Source organism: Pecten maximus, chromosome 2 (assembly GCF_902652985.1).
Source record: "Pecten maximus chromosome 2, xPecMax1.1, whole genome shotgun sequence".
NCBI classification, from domain to species: domain Eukaryota; kingdom Metazoa; phylum Mollusca; class Bivalvia; order Pectinida; family Pectinidae; genus Pecten; species Pecten maximus.
This window is the reverse complement of record NC_047016.1, coordinates 44,544,734-44,557,096: the sequence shown is the minus strand read 5'-3', so window position 1 is coordinate 44,557,096 and position 12,363 is coordinate 44,544,734. Positions and strand designations below refer to the sequence as shown.

At 34.1% G+C, this 12,363-nt stretch overlaps 1 protein-coding gene across 1 annotated transcript; it reads right to left on the bottom strand.

The window, feature by feature from the left end:
• Positions 1-448: 448 nt before the first annotated feature.
• Positions 449-11,679, bottom strand: LOC117322211 (protein CHUP1, chloroplastic-like). Its single transcript, XM_033876983.1, has 8 exons — positions 11,601-11,679; positions 11,332-11,381; positions 10,841-10,895; positions 7,800-8,063; positions 6,121-6,270; positions 4,710-4,860; positions 4,235-4,271; positions 449-3,944 (listed from the first exon to the last, which is right to left on the bottom strand). The coding sequence occupies exons 1-8, from the start codon at positions 11,623-11,625 to the stop codon at positions 3,312-3,314; spliced, it is 1,365 nt and encodes a 454-aa protein (XP_033732874.1). The 5' UTR covers positions 11,626-11,679; the 3' UTR covers positions 449-3,311.
• Positions 11,680-12,363: the final 684 nt, after the last annotated feature.

Sequence of the window (12,363 nt, the reverse complement as noted above, 5' to 3'; positions counted from 1 at the left end):
CAGATTTTGCATAAATGGTGACTCTGACCCCAAAGGGGCCAAAGGGGCGGGGCCTAATGGGGAAATAGAGGTAATTCCTTAAAATCGCTACTAGTTATAAAGTTATGAATGGATTTGAACCCAATTTGGTAAGAAACATTCTTGGGGGAAGGGGAACAGATTTTGCATAAATGGTGACTCTGACCCCCGAGGGGCAAAAGGGGCGGGGCCCCATATGGGAAATAGAGGTAATTCCTTTAAATCACTACTAGTCATAAAGTTATAAATGCATGTTGTAAACTCAGAGAGTCAGGACTTCATTATTTCTTTAAAGCAGTTGGGATCCCCACACTATAACCATATATAGCATTGTTTGAGGTTGACAAACAAAACCAATTGAACATGAACATTATTTTGACATTTGGTCAAATCCAACCAGGTGAGCGATACAGGCCCTATGGGCCTCTTGTTTTTTATGCCCTGTTGTCGTCCATCAACATTTGCTTTTAACCAATTTTAACCAAATTTGGTGAGAATTAAAGGACCTTGGGAAAGGGGAACAGATTTTGCATCAATGACAATTCTGACCCCAAGGGGCCTGATAGGGCAAATATTGTTAAAAAAAAAACGCCCAAAAAACTTTAAATTCCTTCTTGAAGAATGACTTGATTTGATCCATATTTGCTTGAAACCCTAGTTAGAAAATGCAGCAAAGATGACAGGAAAATAGTTGTAATGTAACTTAAAAATATTTTTGCCATGATTACTGAAATCAAGGTGAGCGATGCAGGCCCTCTGGGCCTCTTGTTTTTGTTTGGCACCGAATATCTTTTATTATCGTAATATGTGTCTATTTCTAGGAAATATAAATCTCACAAAAAGAATTGGTTTTATATATATATATACATATTGTATTTTAATTTTACTTACTACTTGGAGATCATATAATAACAAGAGGCCTAACAGGAATAATTATATCAGGAACATTTACAGATATTTTATTTGGATGAATAGCATTCCTTCTCCGTTATAGAAATTAAGGTGTCCTACATATACCACAGAAATTAAGGTGTCCTACATATACCACAGAAAAACAAGCATTTGTCAGGAAACTAGTAAAAAAAACACACAACAGAACCTCTAATTCATTACTAAAGTAATTTATCATGGAAAGTCCCAATCATTCGGTGTAAAAATTACAGGTGAAAATTACATATAGGAATTTTGTTCCTGTCTGTTCAAAATGAATCTCTAATTTACTGAAAATTCCCAATGCAGCAAATTTTTTTTTGCATGCTTCAAGTATACTCTGCAATTGATTTTCACAACAAAATGTTGAACTTTTGTACAAATGTTTATACCTAATACTGAACTTTTGTACAAATGTTTATACCTACTACTAAACTTTTGTACAAATGTTTATACCTACTACTGAACTTTTGTACAAATGTTTATACCTACTACTGAACTTTTGTACAAATGTTTATACCTACTACTGAACTTTTGTACAAATGTTTATACCTACTACTGAACTTTTGTACAAATGTTTATACCTACTACTGAACTTTTGTACAAATGTTCCCTTTGATGTTATCCTCCAAGTGCAATTAGAACTGTTTTAGTGAAACATTCCCAATGTAATAAAATAACATATCATCATGTAACAATCATGCTCTTTTATATGTATCTTGATGAATTTTACACTAAATATTTTATCTAATGATTTGCGAATGTTTGTAGTACATATGTATGGGGTTTCAGTAGTTAATATAACAATGATTTATGTAAGACCTACAATGAAATTATAAATAACTATTACAACTAGAAAAGTAATTCTTCATTCAGGAAAAAGTGAGACCACACATTTGTATGTTTGACCTTTGCTAATATTACAGTAATCAAGTGTAGTAAGGTTAATTTGTGAAAGTGTGACATCAAATATGTATTGTTTAAGCCAGAATCTATCATGATAAAATGAGAAATAACAGAAAATGTATGTTGTATAAATTGATCAATAAATAAAAAAGTCATGAATAATACAAATGTGTTCTATTTTTTCCCCATTACTACCAGCTTTCACCGAAAAAGGAAATATTACTTTGGGTTTGTCTGTCTGTCTGTCTGTCTGTCTGTCATGCTTTGTTTCTGTGCAATAGTTATGAACAGTTATGAACAGATTTTCTTCAAATTTGGTACCATGGTGTAACACTTGAAGGGCTCAGCCAAGTTTGATCGACTTTATTTGGCAGAGTTATGGCCCCTATTGAACTAAAACCCTTTTCTGCCGTTTCGGTGAAATAACTGGAAGAGTTATGAATAAATTTTTTTCAAACTTCATAAGTTCAATTGCCACTTTTGCGGGACATTATTTGGCAGAGTTTTGCTATTTTCATGCAATGATCCCCACAAATATTATTGGATCAAACTTAGTAACACAGTTACCATCCCTCGATTTATGAAAACATTGTTGTTTGCCATTAAATCACTCTCCCAAATATTTCCCAAACGTCTTCAAACATAGGAACAGGGTTCAATGAATCAAGGGTTCACAAATTTGCTTGTTTCATTTAGATTTATTTCTTGAACAGCAGAAATTCCCCTCCAATTCATGTTGGTTTTATACTATTGTAATTGTTGTAGGACAGTATTATTATGAAGAGGACATTTTGTTTGGCATTTTTATACACTTTCAGTATTGGGATATATCCCTTATTAACCAAATAGTACTGACTACCTATACATTTATTGCTTGTATTTACAAATGATCTCTACAGTCCACCCATGGAATATAGTCATATCAACAAAGAGTACATGCATCTGCTGCATTTTAGACTGTCTACATTTCTGACAGCTAGGGATAATTAAGCCTACATTTTAGACTGTCTACATTTCTGACAGCTAGGGATAATTAAGCCTACAATTTCAAAAAGATCAGTCAAAACAGGAGTGATGAGATCTCCAGACAAGATTAAAACTAATGAAATTTAACAAAGGTTAACTTTTTAAATACTTTTTGAATCAAAACTCTGCCGAGGAAAAACAACAACAAATAATTGAATGTCTACAGTCTTTCGTAGAAATCAGTTGAAAATGAATGTGATCCCCTGATGGAAATATAAAAATGGTAAATTCCCTCAAAAAATATCAAATCAAGCAGTCTGCCATTTCATCCTTCATTTACAGTCATACTGATAATGCTACACAATGTATATGGACAAACCAATTTTTATTCGATGAATCATACTGAATATTCAATATTTTGACATTTTTATATTAATTGGAATCTTTCTTATGTTTATTACACATCAATACTCATGTTATCAGTGATCATTTTACAAATTAGATGAACTCGCTCTTCGAGCATTGATACTGGCCAGGAAGGCATTTCTGTCTGGCCTAGCAGTAGCTGTTTTCCCTGTAGATCCTCCTATATTCTGGGGAGGTGGTCCATTTGGAGGAGAAGACGGTCCACCCATTGACTGGGGAGGCCCTCCTATGGGTGGTGGCAGGGGTGGGCCACCCATGGACTGGGGAGGACCTCCAATGGGTGGTGGCAGGGGTGGGCCACCCATTGACTGGGGAGGACCTCCAATGGGTGGTGGCAGGGGTGGGCCACCCATTGACTGGGGAGGACCTCCAATGGGTGGTGGCAGGGGTGGGCCACCCATTGACTGGGGAGGCCCTCCTATGGGTGGTGGCAGGGGTGGGCCACCCATTGACTGGGGAGGACCTCCAATGGGTGGTGGCGGTCCATTCATCCTTGTCATTGACTGGTATGGTGAAATGTGAGTTTTATTTGGCCTTGGTGAATGATTTGCTGGATCAGTAGTGGAGTAAGATGGCTGTCTGTGAGAGGATAAGTGACTCTTTGAGTTTAAATGTCTTGAATGGGATGTTCTAGTTCTGCTCCTTGATGGTTTCCTTTTTGTTTTTAAGTTTGCATCTGATTTTTTTTCTTTCTCATTCTAAAAATTTGAAAACATGTCATATCAACTTTGTTGAAATATTAAAATGTGTTTAAATAAGTGTAATGATACACGACACAATGGGATATTTGTTTGATCAAAAATTCAAAGTCAAATAGCATTACATGTATATGTCCAAAGAGGATAGGGCTAAAAGTAGATACCGGTGTATGAAATATATTAAAATTTTATGGGTAAAAAAAAGTAAAAGAAAACCAGTACATAATAAAATTTTTAAGAGGATGAGTTCTATTCAGAGAAATAACCTTTTAAGGAGAAGGAAAACCTACCTTTGTCTTGTTAGCATTTTTCCGACGACGCACACAGCTGACAAATTAAAAGGAGAGAGATGAATGTAAAATACAGGAAAAATTATATTATCTAGGAAAATATTTTGGGAAAAACTTTTGGTAAGAAATGATACGAAATTGTTATAATTCAGAGTGGCTCAACTGGTAAGAAATTCCCTCTAGAGTTTTGAGGTGTTTGGGTTCAAGTCAAAGTCAGATTTTAATTTTCCCTGTCCTTTTGGTGTCCATCTAGCTAGAATGCTTGGAGCAGACAATATAAATGTGTCCTTGTCGTGGATTACCAGGAAACATACACAATAACCTTGGAGCAGACAATATAAATGTGTCCTTGTCGTGGATTACCAGGAAACATACACAATAACCTTGGAGCAGACAATATAAATGTGTCCTTGTCGTGGATTACCAGAAAACATACACAATAACCTTGGAGCAGACAAATCTTGGTGTGACTTACCATATGATGGTGACAATCAGGATGAGAACTAGTACAATGATGGCAGCCAATTCTTCTATAGCCAGATTAGCATAGCTCACATTTTCTTCTTTAAGGAGATTACCAAAATCAGACGGCCCATCTTTTGATGATTGTGGTCCGGTGGATTTACCTTGCAAGTTACAGTGTAATTCAAATCAATTATCTTAAATTTCATTTTTCATTATCATTGAAACCACATACATGTATGTTGTTTCGTAGAAATAAACATAATAAACCTCATTTTAATTGTTCACAAGCTATGGATAAAGTCTGTATTTTTGTTTACAAAGTAGAAAAATCTAACCTTAATAGAATCTTTTTTTAATTAAGTAGAATTCACACAACTAAATCAATTTTAAATAAGCATGAGTTTTCTTTTTGAAAAATCGACAATCATTTTAGCCATAGCACATGTAAACATTTGTTGATTTATATTTAACACAAGAATATTTTATCCTATGTCACTTCCTGTAAGTTTTGTAAATTGTTTTGTTGTTGGGTTATAAAGCCTGCAAATATTTTATGTCTTTAATTAACCAGTACAAGGAGGCATCTAAAGCAGTCAGAATATACCCTTAGAAAACCCATGTGGTTGCCCCATACCTTTTCACATCTGAACAGGGAATATAGAAACCTGGTCGCCTAAGTGAAAGGCAAGTATGTTATATAGTCACCACTGTGCCACCTGGCCACTCATAAAGGTGATTTTAGGTTATGTCAAATACTCAGCTAAGGCATAAAACAAGCCACAATAAGTCACCAACAACAAAATCTGACAATTATGGCTTGTATATAAAATCATATTAGTCTATACTGCAGTTATGCATGGTGTGTAAATTAAGGGTCACCATTCAATAGAGAATGGGATATTAGATCTCATTTCAGTATTACACACCCGAAAATGTTACTTATAGAAAATTTGATAATTGTAAATCAATACATGACAGAGGTTAATCTAGACCATTTTTACTACCGAAATTGGGTAGTATTCCCCACTGATGGTGTTTTCCCCTTTGAATAAAAACAAATTCCCCATCAAGAAAAAATGCCATAAAACAGGGGAAAATTCTCCAAAACAGGGGATCTCCCCCAAATTTAATGAAATATGTAAGAATTATAGCAAATAATAGCTGTCAAATGTTAAAATTTAAAGAATAATTCAAGACACTGCCGCCCCTTTATTTCCCCTAAATTTCATAATGGATAGTATTCCCCAAATCCTAGATTAGCCCCTGCATGAAAACAGGAAATTGTGTAAAACATGCACTTAGACAGATAATGGACAGCTGTGTACGTAGGGTGGGCTGACAAACTTCATATCATACACCTCTTCAGAAGTATGAGGTAGAAACAATTAATACTGAAGGTGTATTTTAAACTAACAATTTACCACAAACAAGAGTTTTGTTAAAACGAAACACAGCAAACTTTTCCAGTGGTGAGGTTTTTTTGTCCTTTTGAAAGTAGTGGGTACATTTGAAGAGTCCTTCATCCTCACAAGGCTCAAGAGGAATGCGCAAAGTGAAAGATACAATACCACCTGGAAAAAACAATGACAGAGATTAATATGTCTGATAGTTACACAGAATGATAGAAATAGTATTCAAACAAGCATTCCGGTCTCTAGTCCGAATTTTCTGACGATCTTACTACGTAGCAAGGCAGCTTGAAAGGCGATATTAACATCAGAACCCTTCGGATTATCCAGTCCCCTACCCCCCCCCCTAAAAAATAAGTAACAGTGACCAGACCTTGACTCAAAAACCCTCAAACTCAAACTTGATTTCTAACTCTACTGAATGACTAATGAAGTTAAACCTAATTGGTAATCCTTGAGTAAATTGTGGTTATTATTCCCTCTCTACTTATACGGAATTCTACCATGTTTGCTATGCAACGCCAGTTTTGATTGGTTTAAAACCATGTATTATTTTCCAATAATACACGCTCGTGCCAATAATACACGCTCGTGAGTCATGGCTGTTACAATTTTAAATATCTAAAATTCACCCGTTTCATAAAAGATTACTATAGCCGAGTGGGCTAATGGGTTAGTCTTTCAATACATTTTTATCATGACGCGAGTTCGAATCCTACGGAGGTCCCCCTCTTTTTTTCTTTTTCTTTTTTTTTTATTCTTTTTTTTTTTAATTTTCAAAATCAATGCCATATGATAGATGCTTTTGATCGTAGTACTGTATTGCCTGTATATTTCATCAACAAATAATGCAATACTCAAGAAATAAATTACAAGGTTTTCTCGGGGTTTCTTTGCTGTTTTTCTATTAGAAAGAGGTCGATCTCAGAACTAAACAGTACATGGTAGAATAGAAATAATCGGACTCGGATATTTTGCAATTTTAATTAATAACTCAGGCCTGCGGCCTTCGTTATTAATTTAATTGCAAAATATCCTCGTCCTCGTTGTATATCCTGCAACAATACATAAATCATCGTTAATTATTTCTTAAGTAACATACTTTCATCAACATACCTTGAAGCATTGTTGAGAAAAGTGAAAAAAACTGAGTGGATGGTCTGTTCACCAGTAGGACTAATAATGATATACATTTCCTCATTAACAAAACCTTTGCAAGTTTAAGTACTTAAAATTAAATAGGTCTTGCAGATAAACACGTCTTTAAAAATATTTAAACAGAAATCTTGAAATAAAGACGGCCCTAGTGATTTGTTGTGCATCAATAATGCTGAAGACAATTAAAGTACATTATTGAAAATATGCCACACTTGATCTGCAGCTAAATCATGGACACTGAAGACACAAAATCCTTTATAGCCAAATTTACATCCATGTTGGACTTATTTTCAACGTTAAAGGGTATGTAATTATTATGTGAAGCAAATAAAGTTTTTAACATACAGACCTCCACTTGAAATAGTAACAGTGACCTTGTGAACAGACTGACAGATGAATGGACGGATGGGGAGAAAACCTATAATCCCACTTGTATTGCCAGTAGGGAACTTATAACATTTAGTTATTACTAAAATTTGGTACTGAATCTCTTACACGTTGTATTTTCAAAGGAGACTGTATAACTGTCCTACCTTGGTTATATTCCCCATCAACCATGTTTTTATCCTCAATTATCTTATGCTTTAACCATCCCATGTAAGCATTCTGGTATGGCCATGAAAACCCAATTTTTGGTGACATTCCTGTTATAAAGTTGTAACGTCTTTTCCCTGGTCCTTTTCTCGTCCAAGCGAAGGAATGGACAGATGTTTCTGTGGACTTGGAAGAACACTTGAGATCCAATGTTGGAGTTCCATCTTTTAAAACACCCTTGGAAATGTGGATTTCCGGGGGCCCTAGTTACCAAACCACAAAACTTTATAATAACAACAATAATTTGTGAAAAGTCGGCAAAGACATTTACTTGTCTGGTAAAGATCTCTGATAACATTATGTCATAGTTGATTCTAGTTATTCAAGGGCAACATGTATAGTAACCACTATTGCTATACACTTACATGACAGATGTATGTTGTCTGTGTATGGAGCTTAAATAAATGCAGGTTAATGAAGACTTACATGGGTGTTAAATAATAATAATCTTTATTTTCCGAGGATAAATGTCAAGCCAAAGGCTTATCTAACACATGGTCAACCTATTAATAAAACATACATATACATCAATGGATTAATAAAAACAATGTAAAAGGGAAAAAACAACATATAAATATTCCATATAAAATACACAACACATACATTGTTCAATGTTGACTACTGTACAGCCAGTTATTTTCTCGGGGATGATATTTTTGCTATTTCGCAGGACATTGATGTGATTATGAAAGTTAAACATGATATAAAGACACATGTAAATAACACCCAAACTTGTAGTTTTAGTTTTCAAAAAAAAAAGGATGGGTAAGGAGGTGAAGAGGTGGTTTAGAATTCTGAAGATTTTCAGACATTTTGACTCATAAAATACATAAACTTGCACAAGAAATATAACAATTAAGGAATGCATAAACAGTCAACTTACCGTTAAATTGTGATTTGTTATCTTTTTTGAGTCATTCAAACAGATATTTGCCAGTAAAAAAGTCGCCTTTTAAAAAGTAGGAAGTGCAGTAACATAACTAAGATTTCAGGAATTAAAAAAAAAAGATATAAATAATTGGTATACAGGCATGCGAATTGGAAAGTTATCTAATTAACCAATAAAATATATTTCTAATGTTAAATCAATGTGTTTTGCTACGCTAAAAGATTACAAAAAATATATATCATAATAAAAAAAAATTAGTATTATAATAATAATAAGCAAGAGGCCAAGATGGCATGTATCGCTCACCTAGATATTTCAGTAAGTATGGCAAAAGTTGTTGCTACATTTCCCTTAGTGGGGCCCCCTTTCTCCCGCCCCAAGGGTGTCACATCCTTAATTTATGCAACATATATTACAACATTGCCAAATCATTCTCCAGACCAAATTTCATCAAATCCGTTTAGTTTTTTAGGACTTGATGTGATATTATACAAAGGGCAATAACTCTGTCAGTTACAGTTGAATGTTTCCCACATTCAAATTAATCCAAGATCTTATTGATATACTTGTATGGCTATATGCAAAGTTTCATCAAACTTGGTTGATATTTACTTCAGTTATCATGGTCAGAAAGTCAAATAATAATATTATTACAAAGGGCAATAACTCTGTAAGTTAGTGTCGAATAATTTCCATTTTCGAACTCATCCGAGATTTTGTCGATATATGGCTTCATACAAAGTTTCATCAAATTTGGTTGAATTCTCTTGAGTTATTGTGTTCACAAAGTTCAATAATAATATTATTACAAAGGGTTATAACTCTTTAAGTTAATGTCGAATAATTTCCATTTAGAAACTCTTCTGAGATCTTGTCGATATATGGCTGCATACAAAGTTTCATCAAATTTGGTTAATACTTACTTGAGTTACTGTGTTCACAAAGTCCAATAATAATATTATTACAAAGGGCAATAACTCTGTAGGTTTCATGTGGAATAATTTCCATTTTGAAACTCGTCTGAGATCTTGATGATATATGGCTGCATACAAAGTTTTATATAATTTGGCTGATATTTACTGGAGTTATGGTGTTCACAATGTCCAATGATAATATTATTACAAAGGGCAATAACTCTGTAAGTTACAGTCAAATAATTTCCATTTTTAAAATAGTTTGAGATCTTGTCAATATATGGATGCAAAGTTTCATCAAATTTGGTTGATATTAATTGATTCAAGTTATCGTGTTCACAAGGTAATTGTTGACAGACGGACAGACGGATGGACCATTTTTCAACTTCCCTTGAGTGGTCGCTTAATACAGATTAAACTGTATATGGATTGAACAGTGTTTTTATTGCATTCATTGTTCTATAGGAACTGTATTCTTCAGCCATTTGGTGTTAGCTTACCTCTTGGAGAAGTTAAATATCCATTTATTTCTGCAATCTTCAGTTTAGTTTCTGACAAAACATTCACTTGACATTAGATTTTGTACAGAGATCATCAAGTAACAGGAGAAAAATGCTAAAATTGCATACCGTAGATCAGTCCTTTGAAAATTGTGCTGTTTAGTTGACTCTCCGGTAACATAAGTTACGTCACAAAGAGATGACATCATGATTATGTTTGCGATTCCCGTGCTTATTAATGCGCTGAGCCTTTTTTCACTGCTTTACGCTAATTTTAACGCAGTCAGATTTTACTAAGTTGAAGAAGGGAAAGATGTAAATATATTCTAATGTGTGCCATAAAAGTTTTACTGAAGAGTTAAGTCTAGTGGTTATGACTATCTTGGTACTTGTTTTGAGAATGAGGCATTATCCGGACTCGATGACATTAGTTTTTACAATGCTGATGTTTTTGATGAAGCAGAAAGCACTATCCTTTTTTGCATGATTCTTGAATTGGTCAGTACTTATGCAAAAATGAATATCATACATATCTTTCAATCCGTGATAATAGTACTGATCGCTTCTGTATCATTTTGAGGAATATCATAAGTTTCTATTGACCAACAAAGGTTGTCTTTTTTTTAATTCACACACAACTTTAAATTGGTACAATATGATACCAAAGTTTTACTCACCAACTTGATATCCCACTTCTCCTGTTGCCTTGGTCTTGCCATTACTTATTGGAACCTGTTTATTAGACCAGTGAAATATTTAACATTCATTTTGGCAGTGTTAGCCTCTGAAATCAGTATTTGTATCCATGGGAATTAGTCAAGAGGTTTTTCTTTAATGTTTGTTAATCTGAAGTATTTTTTTCAGAATAAAAAAGAAACAAGATTGGAAAACACGTCAGCTTAAAGAAAGGAAGGCAGGAAGGAAGGACTTATTACATATACCTGTGATACCCTCGCCTTAAAACTTTAAACTGAATATAAAGAAAAGGGAAAAGAATATAGGTCTAGCTCTATACCACAAGAAACGGGCTACAATGCATCAGTGAGGAAGCGATTGAATATACATCTACTGAATAGTCTACATTACTGTATAGATTGTGTAAGTATATTTACTATAAATGGCATATCATTGTACGAATCAGAAATGAAAACATTCCTCATATAAATACCTTTCTAGAGACGTCTTTCTCTGTCGAGCCTGTCACAAGCAGAAGGAAACCTGCAAAGCGTAAATTTTGTTCGAGTTACTTCCCTTACATTGTAACAGTAATCAAATATGGCCTAAGAAGTTTGAACTACTTTCCAACCAAGTCCTAACTATATTATAGGATAGTGATTTTTCTTAAATGCGAATCGAAATGGCGAAATTAAAATGGGACAGAGATACTCAATATTAGTATATGTAGAGTTTATTTTAATAAGACAAACACGAACTTACCGTAAAGAAGACAAAAACGAAACATTGCAATTTTCAGTGCCGCATTTCCACCGTCGTTTGTTTTGTGACGTCATCAAAACGAGGGAAAATCGACGTGACGTTAGTGTTTGTAAAAAAAAAAAAAAAACAGATGTGGAAAGTGTGTCGTGTAACACGTGGTCCACAGTGTTGAAACTTTATTTGAAAATATTTCACATAGCTTTTAATTTATACATATAGATATAAGATGCTCCCTTTACAGAGAAAAAACTTATTTCATCATGTATAGCATGATATAATTTCATTGATTCTAACAGAAGATGGAAATGCAAGTCTTAACTGTTAAAACCCACGCCTTTGAACTGGTTTCCTACAGTAATTCGCTCTTACTTCTGACTACGATATGATTTTCCCGCTTTTCACTCTGGCGGTCGGGGATATACGAAGTCGAAGTTTTCTCTTGGTCCCGTCGAGTTCGAGTTAACGAGGTTTCACTGTATAAACATTTTCAGTGCCTTATTACGTGTGAGAGAAGGACGGTTGATTAGAATTCGGAGAAGGAAGTGTGTTGTTTTAATTTCATATCTAAAATATGAGAGGCCTATACCTCTAGAATATCTATATGTGTGCGTATTTCTCAGTTGGTTGCAGGTGATTGTTCAGTGTAAAAGTGGAGAGTATATGTCAAATAATTTTACGGGCCATGAGGGACCTTTTACTTATTAATCACTATTTGTTATATCAAGAATATATATTTATATATATATTTGAATTTTCTGTCGTA